Below are 17,244 nucleotides of genomic sequence, written 5' to 3' on the forward strand. Positions count from 1 at the left end.
CGCTTGCTCCACTGTCTGGAGTGAAAAGTGGTTGGAAGCAAGTGACAAATCACAAGTCACCCATGTGTCATTTATTTTGACATATTTCATCCACAGATTTTATTCCAACTCGATCATTTGTGGCTAGTCAGGTGACACGTTTTTGGATCATTTCAAATAGTCTACGCCGTATAACAACCTTTGTATGGGGGGTGAAAAAGTTTATTTCTGTTTAAAAATACCTTTCTACGATCCGGTCATTTGGGCCGTAATCGGGAACGGAAAACAGAAACGTCAATTGCTACTATTTCCAAGCACGATACGGGCACGTGCATTTGCCCGTCCTCCCGTCCGCCTTCCAAAATATAGCGAGCGAGGTAGCCAAGATATGCTCATGGCACGTGTCTAACGGCTGGCTTGTGTGGCGTTGCAATTATTGCTGATGTTGCTCACACTAATCCTCTCTCTCTCTCTCTCTCTCTCTCTCTCTCTCTCTCTCTCTCTCTCTCTCTCTCTCTCTCTCTCTCTCTCTCTGTCTGTCTCTCTGTCATCTCAGCGCGCCACGGCCAGCTCGCCCGCCGGCATGTTGACGTGCGCGGTCAGCAGCGGGGCGCCGCGGCCCCCGGCCAGGACAAAGACCTTGATGACGTCGGGGACCTGGCCCAGGCGCTCCACCAGCGTCCGCAGCGGGTAGACGGGTCCCGGCAGCAGCAGGGCGATCTTCAGCAGGGGCTCCCGCAGCCGGTAGGAGGCGCCGTCGTAGAGGAAGCTGACGCTCAGGTCGCGCAGGGGCCGGCGGCCCGCCGCCGCCGTGTTCTGCAGGCCCAGCGTCAGCTCCAGGGAGGCGCCCAGTCCCCGCACGGCCGCCGTCATCTTGAGCCAGCGCCCGGGCCCCGACGACACCGGGGCCAGGCTGGACTCCAGGGCCCGGGCGTAGGCCCGCGCCGCCGCCAGACGCAGGCGGGCCAGGTCCATCTGGAAGGCCCGGTGCATGGCGGCGGCGTGCTCGCGCTCCCGCAGGGTCTGGTCCACGTACAGCTTGGTCTTTTTGGGCACGTTGAGACGCACGCCCTGCGCCGCCGGGGGCCCGCCGCCGGGGGTGCCGCCGCCGCCGTTGCCGCCGCCGTCCCGCTCCCGGAACTCGGCCGTCCTCTTGAGGATTTTCACCATCAGGCCGCCGCCCTCGGTGCTCATGACCAGGGCCCCGTCCTCGCGGCCGTAGCGGCCGAAGCGGACGGCGCTGACGGCGGCCGGCGTTCGGACGCTGCTCAGCAGGTTCTTGTCGGCGTACAGCTGGACCTCGCAATTGGCCAGAGCCACCAGGACCGCCTGCAAGCCTCGCGCCGGCAACTCCATGGGGGCCATGGTCCGGATGGCCGCCGGGAGGGACACCTTCCAAAGCTTCTTACCCTGGAGGGCGGGACGAGTACTTTGAAGGGAAGACCAAAAACAACAACAACAACAACAACAATAACGCCCCGCCCCAAGACCCCAGACGACAGTGTCCGCTGGCATATGGAACATACCTTCTGCGTGAAGGCCTGCAAGTTGTGGTCGGCGGTTCCCACCACCACGTTCTTGCCCACCCTCAGGAGGCCGACGGGATGCGAGGTCAGCTCCACGCAGTACTTGGCTTTCTCCGAGTCCCTGAAAAGCGTGCACGGCCAGCGCTCAGGAGGCCGCGTCGCCCCCGAAATAAGAGGCCCGCCCGGCTTCCTCCCTCCCCGTCACCTGCGAAGGATGTAGATGTTGCCGTCGCGGCACGCCACCGTGATGCGGAACTCCACGTCGAACTGACCCGTCACGTCCATGGTCGTGGGCGGGGCCGGAAGCCACATCTGCCACACCAGCAAGGAAGGACAGAATGAGCAAAGGAGGGAGGGCCAAAGAAAGGAATCACCCCGGGCGGCCAGGGAGACGCCGGGGAGACGCCGGGGACATTTGGGGCCACCTTTGCCAAAATGACAAAAGCCTCGGGGTCCAGCACGTAAAGGTGGGCGCTCTCGGTGCCGATCAGCAGGCAGCTGACGCCGTCCTCGTCCGCCGTGCTCTTCTTCAGCGTGGACATGCACGTGATGACAGTCTGCGGAAGAACGGCGGTGGCGCCAGGTTGGACGTCAACGTCGGGTTTGACGTCGCCCGTCCTTCCACCGGACCGGACCGGACCCCCCTACCTGTCGCTTGACGGGCTGCTGCTTGTGCAGCCGGACAAAATCTTCCAGATCGGCGCCGTCCACAGACAGGAAGCGGAGCGAGCGAGCGGACAGGGGCACGTCCGCCTGGTTGCGCAGACTCTCCAACATCTCCTTGAGGGCCGGGGGGTCGATGTGGCCCTCCCTGGCCTGCCGCCAGGCGTCCTGGCGAGACGGCGTTCCGCGACGTGAGTGACGGCGACGTGAGTGACGGCGACGGGCTGCCGGCGACGGGCTGCCGGCGACGGGCTGCCGGCGACGGGCTGCCGGCGACGGGCTGCCGGCGACGGGCTGCCGGCGACGGGCTGCCGGCGACGGGCTGCCGGCGACGGGCTGCCGGCGACGGGCTGCCGACGACTCGCCGGCGACTCACCTGCTCCGACGCATTGACTTCCAGTCCGGGCAGCGTGAACTTGAAGTAAGGTCTGAGGTTCTTGTAGACGTAGACGCAAGAGCCGGAAGCCACGGCCACGGCGGGGACGCGGGGCTCGTGCAGGTCCATGAAGAAGGCCACCAGGCCGCACGGGAGGTCCAGCAGGACGCTCTCGCCGCTCAGCGCCGTCCCGCGGTAGACCTTGAGCTTGACGGCCGGCGCCGTGGCGGCGCCCAGGTCGGCCGCCACCAGCCGGGCGTCTCCGTCCCCGCTCAGGTCGGCCAGCGCCACGCAGGACGTGAAGGTGCGCAGGCCCGCCAGCGGGTCGTAGTGGGCGTCCAGCCACTTGCCGTCATCGCCACTCATGACCGCCGTCTGGTGGCTGTGCCCTAGGCAAACGCACGCTCAGAATCTGGCCGCGGCCCGACGGGACATTCTACCTGTGGCGTGTGGCGGCCAAATGGCCTACCTCTAGCTATGCGCCCGACACGATACAGTCAGTCAACGAATGGGCTAGGCTTGGCTCCGCTTGGCTCCGCTTGGCTCGGCTCGGCTCCGCTCGGCTCACCGTTGTCAAGGAAACAGCGAAGCGGCGTCTCCCGAATGGCGTCGTTTCCCCGCTTCGGGCGATCGTCGACTCGCTGGATGCTAAAACCTCGGAAAAGAGCGACAGAAGGGGCGTCGATGTCGTCCGGCTTCCAACACAGACACCCCCACCCGCCCCCGGTTTTAATCCCTAAATCCGCTCCGAACTCCTCGAGTATGCCAGTTTGGAGAGGCGTCGGCTGACGTCACTTTAACGCGACCACACTCATCAAGCACGCCGGCTATAAACTTGACCATTCTGGAGGAGGAAAAAAGCTAAACAAAGTCGTCCCACCTACTACAGCCGATAAAAAGCCACGGTGCTCGTTTTCCATTCTGTTTTCGTGGCATAGCGTCGCGCTGTGGCGACGTCACGGAGTCGAACTTCCGGCGATTCACTTTCAAAATCGGAGCGCGGAAGACGATCGTACAGCGGGAAGTTTGCCACGGTGAGTGCAATCACACAAAGTCAATGTTGAGACGGGACGTTTGCCACGGTGAGTTTTATTCGAAATGTGATTTTTTTCGAGTGCAATCACACAAAGTCAATGTTGAGACGGGACAAACGCGTTGCTTCTTTTCAAAGGCGACAAAATGCTTTGCACTTTGCTAGCTAGCTACGGCTATTGCTAACAACAATCGCGACCTACATTCGGCAGAAAGTTTATCACCGGTAACATTTCGACATCGATTAGGTCGAAATGAACAAAATGCTAACGTCGGCTCATTGTTCGCATTCTTTATTTTCACAACAAAGGCAAGTGGGTTTTTGGCGAAGATGGAGTCTTGCTTGGGTGGAAAGCCGGAGCGGGTGGGACCGGTGCTGGTGGACGACATCAAGCGAGACCTTCTGGACGAATTTTCCGCTCTGTCTAAACAGGTCGCTGCCGCCGTCAATGTTGCCGTCACCACCCTCCTCCTCCTCACCAACCTCCTCCTCCTCTTCACATACCCTCCTCCTCACATACCCTCCTCCTCACATACCCTCCACCTCACATACCCTCCTCCTCACATACTCTCCTCCTCCTCCTCACATACTCTCCTCCTCCTCCTCACATACCCTCTTCCTCCTCACATACCCTCTTCTTCCTTCCTCACCACCCTCTTCTTCCTCACCACCCTCTTCTTCCTCCTCGTCGTCGTCGTCTTCCGCGTCCCCCCCCCCCCGTGCCCAGGCCTCCCACCACACACACCCACCCACCCTACGCCCATGCCCACCCCGCTAGCACGCACCGACACACAGGCCACACCCTCACCTCCCCCAGCCAAAACAAATATGAACCGTGCGCGTCTGTGTCCAGGAAGAAGTTGGTAGGAACCAGTCGGAGAACCTGCAAGTTTATCTGAGGGTTCGCCCTTTGGCGGGCGCGGAGAGTATCGAATCGCAGGTAAGACAAAGCGCCCCCCCCCCCCCCCCCCCCCAAGCAAAAGTCGGCGCTGAGCGCTGCGTCAAATTCCGCCAGGAATGCTGCCTGGCTATCGAGGGGCCGCAAACGGTGGTCCTCAAGGCCCCCGGGAGCCGGCCGTCTGACAAGGGCCTTCCGCAAATGGAGCAGAGGTTCACCTTCACCCAGGTAAAGACGCCCGCTCTCCCATTGGCTGCCCACGATGGAGATTGCCATGGAAATATGGGCGAGATCACACGACCACAATAACATTTGGATCCCTCTCCCGCTCCCAGGCTCTTATGAATTTGGCCTGTCCGTAGTAAGCTTTAACCCACCCAGAGTGGCATATTCACCCCGTTGATAAGTCGAATGCGAGGAATAGGAACAGAAATAACTGGCCAGCTTTGTCAGTGGCCTGTAAAAAAAAAAAATGGATAGATCGATGGTGGAAGGTTAACTCCTCCCCCAAAGTAGCGCTTGGAGCAAAATTGTTTGAACAGCTCTGCAGTAAGTCGCATGTCATAGCTTTCCACAATCCCTAGGGTGTCCCGCGAGTGCAATCAGTGGATGGCAGTCAGGTACTTCTCCTGCCCAACCCCCGCTCCTTCAAGTTTGTCAGCTCAGCTCAGTCGCTGCTGGATGCTTTGAACAGAGAGAGAGAGCTGCCAAGCAGCCCCCCAACTGCAACAGCCCAACCACCGTTGATGCAACTTTGCCAGCCATGTGCGAGCACCTTCAACAAATTGAAGCATTGGGGCAAATGAAGGAAGACATAGCACCCCATAAGGCTAGGCATTTATTTAACAGGGCTAAGCAAACATTTAAAAGAAGGGGCCGAAAGTCAGTGCTTTGGTTTCAACCTGGAAAGAGCAAATTTTTCCACAATACTACGTGTCCCGCAAGTGCAATCAGTGGATTGGTGTCAGCTGCTTCTCGCAGCCCAACCCCCGCTCCTTCAGAGTTTGTCAGTCAGCTCGGCCGGTCGCTGCTGGACGGCTCGAGCCAAAAGCGACCTCCCTCCCTCCCTCCACCCACGTTGGCCCAACCCCCGTCCATTCAACTTTGTCAACTGTGTTTTTGCTGGATGAATTGCAAAATGAAAAGCTGCCTGGTCTTAACTGGCAAAGCCAGTTCAAGACTTGATTTAAAAAAAGGGGCTATTTCATATGTTGGCCATAAAAGTGGAAACTTTTGACTATTGAAGAATACGCAAGTTCCTCGAACAAAATGAAGCATTGGACATATGAAGGAAGACGTAGCGTCCCATAAGACTAGACATTAATTTAACAGGGTTGGACAAACTAAATAAAAATATGAGGGCCAAAGTGAGTGCTTTGGTTTCAACTTCTAAAGAGGAAAGCTTTCCGCAATACTAAGTGTCCTGCGAGTACAATCAGTGGATTGGCGTCAGCTGCTTGTCACAGCCCAACCCCCGAGGCTGCTTCAAGTTTGTCAGCTCAGCTCGTTCTCTTCTGGAAGAAGGCTTGAGCAGAAAGCTCCCCCCTCCTCCTCGCCCACGTTGGCCCAACCCCCGTCGGCCCAACCCCCGTCGATTCAACTTTTTCACCTATGTATGTGCTGCTAGTTTCAGCCCATCCCCCGCTGCTTCAAGTTTGTCAGTCAGCTCGGTCGGTGGACGGCTTGAGCCAAAATCTCCCCCCTTCTCACCCACAGCTGCCCAACCCCCATTGATTGACACACACAACTATGTGCTTGCTGGGTGGCTTGCAAAACAAAAAGCTAACTATTACTTTTAGCTATTTCAAATGTGAGCCATCAAAGAGCAAACCTTTGACCATTGAAGAGTGAGCGAGTGCCTAAAAAACAATTGAAGCATTAGACCTATGAGGGAAGATATAGCAAAAAAAGGCCCAAAGTGAGTGTTTTGGTTTCAACTTCTAAAGAGGAAAGCTTTCCACAATACTAGTGTGACACAAGCGCAATCAGTGGATTGGCATCAGCTGCCTCTTCTGCCCAACCCCCACACCTTCCAAGTTTGCCAGTCAGCTCGGTCAGTGCGGGATGACTCCAACCAGAAGATGCTCCCTCCCAACCGCCCTCCTCTCTCTCCCTCCCTCCCTCCCTCCCTCCCTCCCTCCCTCCCGCCCGCCCTCTGAAGTCGAGTGCTTCTTTCAGCACAACCCCCGCTGGCTAAAGTGTGTGTGTGTGTGTCGCCTTTGTCGGCCGTCCGCACGTGGCTGCACCGACAGAGAGGGCGTGCTTTCCCGTCAGGTGTTCGGTCCGGACGCCGGCCAGAGGCGAGTGTTCGAGGGCTCGGTCCGCGCTTTGGTACGAGACGTTTTGCACGGGAAAAATGCTTTGGTCTTCACCTACGGAGTCACCAACGCCGGGAAGACCTTCACCTTGCTGGGTGGGCCTCGCCACGGCACGCCACGCGGCGCTCTGGAAGGCTGTCCCGCTAACCCTCCCCCTTTTTTTTTTTTTCTCTTTTAGGGCCGGAGCACGACGGCGGGCTGCTGCCGCGCTGTCTGCGTCTCATCTTCCACAGCGCCGAAGGTCGCCTGTACGCCGCCGGCGACCTCAAGCCCAGCCGCTGTCGAGATTTCTGCCGACTGACCGAGGGACAGCGGGCGGCCGAGGGGGCCCTGAAGACCAGTCTGCTGAGGACGCTCCGGCAGGTGGTCCGCCGACCGCCGCGGCGGGCGGGGCAGTGACCACGCCGCCATTGACCTTTCTCTCTTTTGCCTTTTGTAGAATGACAAAAGCGAGACGTCCGCCGGGGGGGCTTCTCTGGAAGGTGGGTGGCGCCCGGGAGGCGGCCCCGTCGACGGGGCCACGTGGACTAACGCCACGGTCCGTCAGCCTCCTCGCCCGGCGGCGCGGAGAGCGACCGCTTCCGTCTGGACGTCCCCGCCGGCGTGCGCTTCTCCGTCTGGGTTTCCTTCTGCGAGATTTACAACGACAACATCCACGACCTGCTGGAGCAGGTGACGCCCGCCGCCACGGGCAATCCCGGCCAAGCGTCCCGCCCGCCGCCCCCCTTCCCCGTGTGTTGACCTAGTGCCGCACGCACGTCCAGGTCCCGGGCGGAAGGGCCAAGAGGACGGTGCTTCGCCTGTCCCAGGACGTCAAAGGAAACCCTTTTATCAAAGGTGAGCCGAAAGAATCAAATGGGTGGGCTTCACGGCTGGGCGGCGGGCTCCGGCCAGCGGCCACCTTTCCATTTGTTGCCGCAGATTTGAAGTGGATCCAAGTGAGCGGTTCCGAGGAGGCCTTGAAAATGGTGAAGATTGGCAGGAAGAACCAAAGCTTGGCTTCCACCGGGCTCAACCGGCAGTCCAGCAGGAGGTGGGTGGCCCGGGCTAGGCTAAGCTAGGCTAAGCTAGGCTAGGCTAGGCTCGGCTGACCCTCTCCTTCTCCGTCTGCGCAGCCACAGCATCTTCTCCGTCAGAGTCCTGCGCGCGGAGGTCTCGACGGGGGCGGCCCGCTTCCTGGGCGTGGGCGAGCTGGCCCTGTGCGACCTGGCCGGCTCGGAGCGCTGTTCGCGCACTCGCAACACGGGGGAGCGTCTCAAGGAGGCGGGAAACATCAACAGCTCGCTGCTGGCGCTGGGCAAGTGCATGGGCGCCATGCGGCTCAAACAGAACGCCGGGCGCCGCCGGCCCGGGTGAATAAGGCTCCCCCTCCCCCGCCCCTTTTGGAAGGGTCTTTGTGCTCAGAGACGCCCTTCTCTCTCTCTCAGGTCCCGCCATCACGTTCCCTTCAGGGAATCCAAGCTGACGCACTTCCTGCAGCTCTTCCTCAGTGGCGCCGGCAAGGTGACCATGGTGGTCAACGTCAATCAGGACGCCGCCTGCGCCGACGAGACGCTCAACGTGCTCAAGTTCTCCGCCCTGGCCCAGAAGGTGGCGGGTCGGACTGGTGGGCTCTGCGCTAGTCTCTGGGCATCCCTTCACCCGTCTGGCTCCACGGCAGGTGGCGCTGTCGGAGCCCAGGCCGGCCGGCCCGGAACGAGCCGCCGTCCGGTCGGCGGCGGAAGTGTCCGTCCTCATCGACCGGGCCCGCCGGCACGGGAACGGGACTTCTTCGCCGCCCTCGGAGACCAGCCCGGAGGATCTGGTCGAGGAGGAGGAGGACGGCGACGAGGGGGGGGCCGGAGACCGAGACTGCCAGCAGGTAGAAATGGAGGTCGGTCGGCAGGGGGAGGCGGCGCGTCTGCTGCTGGAGGCTCAGATCAGGGAGGAGGTGTGCGCCCAGTTCACCCAGATCTTCCACAACATGGAGAAAGACTACAGGCGAGTCGCCGGGACGGTGGCGTCCGTGGCTGGTCCCGTGCCCGTGGCTGGTCCCACCCCCGCGCCTGGTCCCGCTCACGCGTCTGCCGTGTTACCTCAGAGAGCGACTGGAGAGGGAGCGCCAGATCCTGGAGGAGCGCGCCGAAAAACGGCTGGAGATCCTGAAAAAGCTCCTGGGCGCCCGAGAGCGGCCGGGGCCCCCGCCGGTGAGTGTCCCGCGCCCGCTTTGCCGCACCGGCTGCGTCCGGCCTGACCTTTGGCCGTCCAGACGCTGGAAGCTCTGATGGTGTCGCTCGGCCGAGACCTGAAGGAGATCGGAGAGGACGCTCTGGAAGCTCGACGACAACTGCTGCTGGCCCATCCCGTGAGGAATTACCCCCCCACGGCACACACCGCCATAGTGTCTCATTTCACGTGCCTTTTTTATCCCTTACGGGAGGACGAGGGCGAGATGGGAAGAATGGGTGCCGAGTTGAGGCGGCTGAGGGAAGTCAACCTGGAGAAAGACCACGCTATCTCCAGGCTGGGGGAGGAATTGCGGCGGTTGAAGGGTAAGACCCGGCCGGCAAGGGTCAGTCTCCAAAGCACGTCAATTCCCGTCGGTTCCTTCGCCCGGCGCAGAGGAGGATCGGCGCGCCGCGGGAGATGAGCTCGCCCGGCCAATGCTGGAACTGCAGGCGCAGGTGAAGGAAAAAAAAGTGCAATCTTTTGTGATAAAGGTGCCACGCACGGACTGAGCTTTTGGGGGCCCATTCCCCAATTGGAAAAATGAGGCCACGGGAACGGGGTCCAATTGGGCAATTTTGGCCGGTGGCTCAGCCCCGGCAAGAGGCGGGAGAGTTCCGGCCGCCAGACGAGACGGAGCCGGGTGGCCCGGCCGAGCCCGCCGGAGCGCCGGACCCGGGGACCCGCGTGCCCACGCTGGTGGAGGAATTGATGGAAGTCATGGAGAAACGACGGCGACGGGAGGCGCCCGTCACCCGGCCCGGCAGGAAGAGGAAAAGCTCCCGAGTCCAGGTAGGAAATAGAAGAAAAATGACATTTCCGCCGGGCACAAAAAGAGCCGGCTCGCCGCCTTTTAGGGTTTGGCGGCGAGCGGCGGCCGGCCAAAGAAGTCAAAAGATGTGGCGGACGCGGCGGACGTGGCGGACGCCGCCCGGGTGAGACGCGCACCGACGCTGGCTGGCCCGCTGGTGCATTGGCTCAGCTGACGTGTTGAAATGTCCAAGGCACCTCCCCCGGACTCCCGCGCCACCCATGCCGGCCGACCGAAGCGAGGACCGGGGAAGAAGCTTTACGGGAAGGAAAGGCTGGCCGCGCCGCTGCTCATCTCGCCCCACTCGGTCAGTGTGCGTCTTGCTACTGCCACCGACGTATGCCGTGTTCAGACGTGCGCGGCGGGAGACGCAGAGCCCCGGGAAAGCCATCGCCAGATCATCAAGCGCCGGCCGCGCTTGAAAAGTGCCAGCAAGTCAAGTCCTGAAGTTAAACATGGACTTGATCTAGAGTCAAAAGTCAAATAAAGTGACTTGAAAATCACCTGCCTGGCCAAGAAGTCACTCGGATTCAAATGGGGCCCGGCGCTGGCCGTTTCCCCCGGCCAGTGCGGGAGGCAAATGGCGCCGGTCGGCGGGGCGGGTCATAAAAAGATTGCCTGGGCTTATCAGCGTTGCACTTTGCCTTGGCGAGATTGGGGATGAGCGCCGCCGTATCCAGCAAAAAGTCCACCGCCGCCGCCGCCGTCCAACCTTGACGCGTGAGTAATTTCTGTATTTCCGACCTTCCGCGACGTCCGTCCTTTTTTCTGCGCCGCCTTTGCCCTTGCCGTGGCTCCCGGCTTGCCTTTGGCCGCTCCGTAGCCCTTCCCCTGCTCACGGTGGATACGCGGGCCAAAATGTCCCGGTACTCACGAGACCTTTCCGACGGGCCCGTGGCGTTCACCTCCGTCCGTGTCTGTCTGAATGGCAATGATATTCCAAGGCGGCGCAAAGCGCTAAAGCCGGCACCCGACCACTCGCCAGTCGCCTGCACCTTCAGGCGGTGGTATGAGTGCTAGGCTAGTAGCATTGTCTTTTCTGTGGACCTTGATCTAGAGAAGCGTGAGTGGACTCGTGGTCCGCGCAAAGAAGATGGGCGCCGGGAAGACCCGCGCTCTTTCCTCGCTTGAGTTGACGCTGGCCGTCCTCTTTGTCCTCATGACGACCGCCAGCATCCTCCTGATCGCCACGCGCGCCAGCGACACCTGTGAGGACCGACCGGCCTGCCCAGCCAGCTAGAGAGCTAGCTAGCTAGCTAACTAGCTAGCTTCAAATCGAAACAAACAAAAGCAAAAAAAAACGCCTGACGAGAGCCCGGCACTCCGGACAGGTCCGAGCCCGCCGCCCCGGCGGCCGCCGGTCTTTTTGGTGGGAGCGGGCCGCGCCGACTGCACCGGACCCCCCGCCGAGCTCCCCCTGGTAACCGGACACACCCACGTGGAGGCGGATCGCCACCCGACGCTCACGGCGGCGTTATTGTGTTTAGATGGGCTACGCCAACCCCGGGCAGACGGCGGCGGGCCTTCACACCCGACTGTTCAGTCGCGCCTTTGTCATCGACGACGGCCGCCGTAGAGTGCTCTTTGTCTCCGTGGACGTGGGAATGATCTCCCAGAGGCTGAGGCTGGAGGTGCGCCCGCCCGCCCGCCCGCCACCACCCCGCGGACGACGGCTAGCTCGAAGGTAAATGTGGGTGGGCGCTGGCGTTTTCAGGTCCTGAACGCCCTGCGGGCCAAATACGGCGACCTGTACCGGCGGGACAACGTGGTGCTGAGCGGGACGCACACGCACTCGGGCCCGGGCGGCTACTTCCAGTACACGCTCTTCATGATCAGCAGCAAAGGTTACCTCAAGTCGTCCATCCGCCCGCTGGTCAAAGGCATCGTCAAAGTGAGTCTGGGAAAAGGGACGGCCCTCCAAAAAGGGTCGCCGGAGCCCCACGGCGGCTCGGGCTCGGCCTTTAGATGACCTTGGATATCCTCCTCCGTGGGCCAACGCCTCCTCCGCCTCTATTCCAGAGTATCGACATAGCCCACGGCAGCCTGCGCCCCGGGCGAATCTACAAGAAGCGGGGCCGCCTGGACGGCAGCGGCGTCAACAGGAGTCCTCACTCCTACCGCAACAACCCGAGCCAAGAGCGGGCCAGGTAGGGGGTGGGGGGGTCCCGGGGTCTGGCGCGTTTGGCCGTGGCGTCTCAGCGTCCGTCTCCCTCCAGGTACGACGCGGATGTGGACAAGGACATGTTGCTCCTCAAGTTCACCGACGCCGACGGAGACGGAATCGGCGCGCTGTGGTGAGGCTGACTCCGCCTCGCTCGGCCCTTCGGCCCGGTCGGGCCCCGCCTTCACCGCCGCTCGGACGTCCTCCAGCTGGTTTGCCGTGCACGCGGTCAGCATGAAGAGCAGCAATCGTCTGGTGAGCGCCGACAACATGGGCTACGCCGCCTACCTGATGGAGAAGCACAAGAACCCTGCCGCGCTCCCCGGACAGGTAGGTGAGCCGGTAAAACGCCCGGCGGTTGTGGGCGCAGGCCTGAGCCCGCCCTGAGCCCGGCCCGCGTCAGGCGGCTTTCGTGGCCGCTTTCTCCTCCAGCAACCTGGGCGACGTCAGCCCCAACGTCCGTGGACCCCACTGCGTCCACTCCGGATTAGCCTGCGACTACTTGAACAGCTCGTGTCCCGACGGAGGGGTGAGCGGGCGGCGTCGGTCGGCCGGCCGACCGGCCCGACCTCGCGACTGAATGGGGAACGTTGGCCTTTCAGACGGCGGCGTGTCAAGCGTCGGGGCCCGGCCGAGACATGTTTGAGAGCACCGGGATGATCGGCCTCAACATCTTTGGGAAAGCCAGGGTGTCTGTCTTTCTCTCTTTCTTTTTTGGAGGGCTTTTCACAGGGCCGCAATCGTGAGTGACGCTCCATTACAGGAACTTTACGCCCAGGCGGACCAGGAAGTCACCGGCTCGCTTCACTCGGCTCACCAGTGGGTGGACATGACGGACGTGGTCGTACGCCTCAATGCCACGCATCAGGTCGGCGGCGTCGTCAGCGCGCGTCGCGCGTTTGTCCGACGGACGATCTCGCTAACGTGCGTCCGTCGGTCCGACAGGCCAGAACATGTAAACCGGCGCTGGGTCACAGTTTTGCGGCAGGAACCACCGACGGCGGGGGAGACCTCAACTTCACGCAAGGTAAGCCTCATTTATTGCGCCCGCACTTTTCTACCCTTTTGTTTTGTGAAACGCCCCTCCCCCCGTGCCAGGCGCCGTAGAAGGCGACCCCTTTTGGGACGGCATCCGAGATGCCCTCCTGGGACCGCCTTCTAACGCCACGCGGGAATGTCACCGCCCCAAACCCATCCTGTTCAGCACGGGAGAGGTGAGTGGAGCCGGCGGCGGCGCCGCCATTTGGCCCGTCAACGTGTCTCAGACGACGACGCCCGCGCGCAGATGAAGTGGCCGCTGCCGTGGCACCCGGAAATCGTGGACGTTCAGATCCTGACCGTGGGATCCGTGGCCGTGGTGGCGGTTCCCGGAGAGATGACGTACGTAAAGGTCACGGCGCCGTGTCCTACTACGCCGTCGTTGCCGCATTTTCTGTGTCCCCGCCACAGCACCATGGCGGGCAGAAGGTTAAGAGAATCCGTAGGGCGGGTGAGTGTCAACGACCGACCGAGCGGGCGAGACGGAGCGAACCCCGCCTCACGTGCGCTCCAGGAACTTCGCTCGGAGGGCGCCTTCTCGGACGTGGACGTGGCCCTGGCGGGACTCAGCAACGTCTACACTCACTACATCGCCACTTACGAGGAGTACCAGGTGGCGTGGCGCCGCCGCCCCGCCGTTAGCCGCTCGCCGATGGCCGCCTGAGCCAGGAAAAGCCTCTCCTTCAGGTTCAGCGCTACGAGGGCGCGTCCACCATCTACGGGCCCCACACGCTGGCCGCCTACATCCAGAAATTCTCCGGCTTGGCACGCGCCATCGCTCAGGTGAGAGCGGCCCTCCGCCTTGGCCCCGTCCCGCCCCGTCCCGCCCACTCATCCACCGGCTCGGCCAGGACCGAGCGGGGTCGCTGGCGGCGGGCCCGGAGCCGCCGTTCTTCCAGCGGAACCTTTTCGACCTGCTGGGCGGGGCCAAGGCGGACGGGAAAGCCGACAACGCCACTTTCGGCCAGGTCCTGCGACAGGTGCTGCCCGTCTACAGACAGGTGGGTGGCGCTCAAACCACCCCCCCCCCCCCCCCCCCACACCAGCTCAATGGCGCTTTTGCATTCCAGGGCGACGTGGCGTCCGTCACTTTTGTGGCGGGAAACCCCAGACACTCGGGAGACGTGGTGAGAAGGCCCGTTCGTCCCCTGCCGCTTGGCCCCGGCCACGTTGGCTTTTGAGGAAGCCGGCATTTTGCCAACGCTTTGCCAACGCTTTGTTTCCCTCCTCTCTGAGCCAGAGGGATCGCAGCTTCGTGAGCGTGGAGATTCGAGACGACGCCACCGCCGGCGAAGCTTGGACGCTGGTGCACACTGACGCCTCGTGGGAGACCAGGTAGGTCGCCGCCTGTGGAGGCGCAGGGAAAGGGAGCTAACGTCGGTCCCTCCCTCCCTCCGTCCTTCCCTACGTCCATCACATCCAGCCATCCGTCCACAGGTTCATCTGGCTGAAAGATTCCAATCGGCGCAGCAACGCCACGGTGGAGTGGCACATCCCCGGCGACGCCGTCCCGGGCACCTACCGGATCCGTCACTTTGGACACTACAAGAGTATAAAAGGCCTGCGACCGGTAATCACGGCGTACCAGGGTACATCGGACGTCTTCCGGGTCACTTCCGGTTTTTACCGGCGCTGAACCTCTTTGGACCAGCCACTGGCCTTTTGCCTCATTTTGTCGTGGACGCGCAGTCGACGGCGTAGTGACAAATAAATATAGTAAACATACGTCATTAAACAATTGGCCCAATTTTTTGATGGCGTACCCAGCCGGCATCGAGTGAAGCGGAAATGAGATTTTTCTGGACTAGCGCTCGTCACGCAGGAATAGTTTTGCTCGTCCACCAATTGTCAGGCTAGTTGAAAGGTCACGGAAGCGGAAGATCAACACAGGCAGGAAGAAGGCGGAAGTCAGTCAGTGGCTTGCTTGCTCGCTCTTCGCTACGTAGGCTAGGAAAATGCTCGCCGACGTCGTGCTTTTGCTGCTGCTGCTGCTGCTGAGCCGCCGCGGATGCTCACCGGCGGACGCGCCGGATTTCGCGGCTCACTTCGGCTCCAAGACCCGTTACGAGGACTCGGCCGCCCACCGGAGGATGCTACTGCTGTCACCCCCGCCGTCGTCGCCGCCGGAGCTCCTTGACGACCGTAGCTGCTCGCCGATGCACCTGACTGCCGTTGTCCGTCACGGCAGCCGCTACCCGACCGCCAAGAACATCCGCGCCATCCGCAAGCTCAGCCACTTGATGGCGTCGAGCCGAGGGGCGGGACCGGACGGCGACGTGGACGGGGACGTGGCCGGGGACGCCGCTCGCTGGCGGGACGTCCTGCGCCGCTGGGACATGTGGTACACGGACGACATGGACGGTCAGTACTGCGAGAGCACGACTCGTCATCCGGTCCGTCTTTTGCGTGCCCTCGTGCTGTCCCTTTCACTCGCGAACTCCCCCTTTCTAAGAGGGAAGGTTGCCAGGTTCATCTGACGCTCACCAGATGCCCTTTTCACGCAGGTCAGCTGGCGGCCAAAGGACGAGAGGACCTGCGGAGCCTGGCGTCTCGTCTGGCCCGAGCCTTCCCCACCCTGCTGGGGGAGGAGTCGCTGCGCGGCGACGGCGGCGACGGCGGCGGCGGCCTACGGGTGCTGACCAGCTCCAAGCGCCGATGCGTGGCCAGCGCCGAGGCCTTCCAGGAAGGACTCCACCGGCAGGCCAACGTCTCCACACGTGAATAGTTGATCCGTCGGCCCCGGCCAGAGGAGGATGGCTCCACCGACCGCCTCGCCTTTACTTTGCTTTGTTTTCTCCGCAACCCACCCACGGACGGACGTCAGCGGTCAGCTACCGGCAGCGCGTGGACGACGGCCTCCTGCGCTTCTTCGACCACTGCCGCGCTTACGTGGAGCGCGTGGAGAAGAACAGCACGGCGTTGCGGGAGGTGCACAAGTTCAGAGACGGGCCGGAGATGGCGGCGCTGACCCGGAAAGCCTCCAGAAAACTGGGCCTCCCCGACGGCCACTTGACGCCGGGTGAGGGCGGCGCGTGCACCGGTGGCCGAGTAGACCGCTCGCCGGGAAGAGCGCTCGCCGAGTAGACCGGCTGACCGACTCTCCTCGCCCTAGATCTGCTGGAGGCCGCCTTCTATCTGTGCTCCTACGAGCTGGCCGTCAAGTCGCTGCACTCGCCCTGGTGCTTCCTCTTTGACCGCCACGACGCCAAAGTAACGCGGCGTCCGCACGCAGCGCGGCGGCGCGCCTCCCTGGCTGTGTTTTACAGGTGGCGTCTCCCGCAGGTTCTGGAGTACAAGTGCGACCTGAAGCTCTTCTGGAAGCGGGCGCACGGGCACGCCATCAACCTGCTGGCCAGCTGCCCGCTCTTTCATCACATTTTCCGCACGCTGGACAAGGCGGGGCGGCCGCGTAGGTGAGCGCCACCGGGCATTCGGGCCACCGGGCCAGCGGGCCAGCGGGCCACCGGGCCACCGGGCCAGCGTCTTTCGTCTTTAACCAATGGGCGCAGGTCGACGGAGCCGGCGGCGGAACCCGCCTCCATCCTGGTGGGCCACGCCGAGACCCTCCTGCCGCTGCTGGGTCTGCTGGGCCTCTACAAGGACGAGAGCCCGCCCACTGCCGACAACTTCCGCTCGCAGCAGGGTGAGAAGGCGGGGCCGGCCGGGCACGCTCTCCAGACGCCATACCCCCTTCCCCCCCCAAAAAAACAGACGCCTCCTCCCTCCCCCAGGCCGGCTATTCCGCTCCAGCCTGCTGGTGCCGTACGCGGCCAACGTGGTTCTGGTCCTGCTGGACTGCCCGCGAGGCCCCCGCCTACGGCTGCTGGTCAACGAGACTCCGGTTCGATTCCCCGGCCTGCCGGACCAGGACGCGCCTCTCTACCGCGACGTGCGCGCCGCCTACCGCCACTTGCTTGATGGCTGCGACTTCCGGCAGGCGTGCGAGGGCGGCGGCGGCGGCGGCCGTCCGCCCAACACGGAGCTCTGATTCCCCCTCCCGGCAGAGAGAACATTTGCTTTTGTAGGGCCGGGGTGCCTCGGCCCGGTCTTCTCCATGGACGCCGGTGTGGCGCCCATCCCGGTTGTTTCTGGGGCTCCCGTTTCCCGGTGGCGTGTTTTCGGCCGAAGCCGACACCGTAACCGATACCAAAACCATTTTTTAAAGGCTAAATTACCGCCAGCGTTTTGACGGGGAGATGGATGAGTGGTGGACTACACACTAAAGCCAGAGAGGGG

The 17,244-nt window shown here is 62.4% G+C and overlaps 4 protein-coding genes across 4 annotated transcripts; 3 read left to right on the forward strand and 1 right to left on the reverse strand.

Moving 5' to 3' along the window:
• Positions 1 to 56: 56 nt before the first annotated feature.
• Positions 57 to 3,512, reverse strand: bbs1 (Bardet-Biedl syndrome 1). The gene is made up of 7 exons (XM_077739379.1): positions 3,014 to 3,512; positions 2,545 to 2,933; positions 2,154 to 2,336; positions 1,931 to 2,062; positions 1,711 to 1,817; positions 1,506 to 1,626; positions 57 to 1,389 (listed from the first exon to the last, which is right to left on the reverse strand). The coding sequence occupies exons 2-7, from the start codon at positions 2,908 to 2,910 to the stop codon at positions 532 to 534; spliced, it is 1,767 nt and encodes a 588-aa protein (XP_077595505.1). The 5' UTR covers positions 2,911 to 2,933; positions 3,014 to 3,512; the 3' UTR covers positions 57 to 531.
• On the forward strand, positions 2,946 to 9,152 carry kif20bb (kinesin family member 20Bb; the record flags this gene model as incomplete). The annotated part of the gene is made up of 15 exons (XM_077739587.1): positions 2,946 to 3,626; positions 3,887 to 4,009; positions 4,431 to 4,517; positions 4,593 to 4,703; positions 6,750 to 6,888; positions 6,972 to 7,156; positions 7,233 to 7,275; positions 7,341 to 7,465; positions 7,558 to 7,630; positions 7,715 to 7,826; positions 7,909 to 8,145; positions 8,221 to 8,383; positions 8,454 to 8,773; positions 8,874 to 8,979; positions 9,042 to 9,152. Coding segments are annotated over exons 2-15 (1,914 nt in total), but the record flags the coding sequence as incomplete, so codon positions are not given.
• Positions 9,153 to 9,596: 444 nt separating this feature from the next.
• On the forward strand, positions 9,597 to 14,764 carry asah2 (N-acylsphingosine amidohydrolase 2). The gene is made up of 24 exons (XM_077739039.1): positions 9,597 to 9,790; positions 9,856 to 9,933; positions 10,003 to 10,116; positions 10,162 to 10,529; positions 10,867 to 11,017; positions 11,141 to 11,229; positions 11,297 to 11,440; positions 11,524 to 11,700; positions 11,829 to 11,956; positions 12,026 to 12,103; positions 12,180 to 12,300; positions 12,374 to 12,499; positions 12,573 to 12,659; positions 12,734 to 12,838; positions 12,916 to 12,997; positions 13,069 to 13,184; positions 13,256 to 13,350; positions 13,420 to 13,459; positions 13,523 to 13,621; positions 13,696 to 13,791; positions 13,860 to 14,009; positions 14,079 to 14,135; positions 14,249 to 14,343; positions 14,446 to 14,764. Exons 5-24 carry the CDS (start codon positions 10,903 to 10,905, stop codon positions 14,642 to 14,644), a joined length of 2,199 nt encoding a protein of 732 aa, XP_077595165.1. The 5' UTR covers positions 9,597 to 9,790; positions 9,856 to 9,933; positions 10,003 to 10,116; positions 10,162 to 10,529; positions 10,867 to 10,902; the 3' UTR covers positions 14,645 to 14,764.
• Positions 14,765 to 14,858: 94 nt separating this feature from the next.
• On the forward strand, positions 14,859 to 17,244 carry minpp1b (multiple inositol-polyphosphate phosphatase 1b). Its single transcript, XM_077739040.1, has 7 exons — positions 14,859 to 15,369; positions 15,513 to 15,725; positions 15,833 to 16,027; positions 16,121 to 16,218; positions 16,291 to 16,421; positions 16,518 to 16,651; positions 16,740 to 17,244. The coding sequence occupies exons 1-7, from the start codon at positions 14,964 to 14,966 to the stop codon at positions 16,994 to 16,996; spliced, it is 1,434 nt and encodes a 477-aa protein (XP_077595166.1). The 5' UTR covers positions 14,859 to 14,963; the 3' UTR covers positions 16,997 to 17,244.

The sequence above is a fragment of the Stigmatopora nigra genome, chromosome 18 (assembly GCF_051989575.1).
Source record: "Stigmatopora nigra isolate UIUO_SnigA chromosome 18, RoL_Snig_1.1, whole genome shotgun sequence".
Lineage (NCBI taxonomy): Eukaryota > Metazoa > Chordata > Actinopteri > Syngnathiformes > Syngnathidae > Stigmatopora > Stigmatopora nigra.

Excerpts from the sequence above, each read along its gene's own strand:
- bbs1 (XM_077739379.1), bottom strand. The coding sequence starts at position 2,910 with ATGAGTGGCGATGACGGCAAGTGGCTGGACGCCCACTACGACCCGCTG. Across the intron at positions 1,818-1,930 it reads CTTTTGTCATTTTGGCAAAG|ATGTGGCTTCCGGCCCCGCC; the intron begins GTGGCCCCAAAT and ends CTGGTGTGGCAG. Across the intron at positions 1,390-1,505 it reads TGCAGGCCTTCACGCAGAAG|GGTAAGAAGCTTTGGAAGGT; the intron begins GTATGTTCCATA and ends CCCGCCCTCCAG.
- asah2 (XM_077739039.1), top strand. The coding sequence starts at position 10,903 with ATGGGCGCCGGGAAGACCCGCGCTCTTTCCTCGCTTGAGTTGACGCTG. Across the intron at positions 11,957-12,025 it reads CCGAGCCAAGAGCGGGCCAG|GTACGACGCGGATGTGGACA; the intron begins GTAGGGGGTGGG and ends GTCTCCCTCCAG. Across the intron at positions 12,998-13,068 it reads AGACCTCAACTTCACGCAAG|GCGCCGTAGAAGGCGACCCC; the intron begins GTAAGCCTCATT and ends CCCCCGTGCCAG.
- minpp1b (XM_077739040.1), top strand. The coding sequence starts at position 14,964 with ATGCTCGCCGACGTCGTGCTTTTGCTGCTGCTGCTGCTGCTGAGCCGC. Across the intron at positions 16,422-16,517 it reads AAGGCGGGGCGGCCGCGTAG|GTCGACGGAGCCGGCGGCGG; the intron begins GTGAGCGCCACC and ends CAATGGGCGCAG. Across the intron at positions 16,652-16,739 it reads CAACTTCCGCTCGCAGCAGG|GCCGGCTATTCCGCTCCAGC; the intron begins GTGAGAAGGCGG and ends TCCCTCCCCCAG.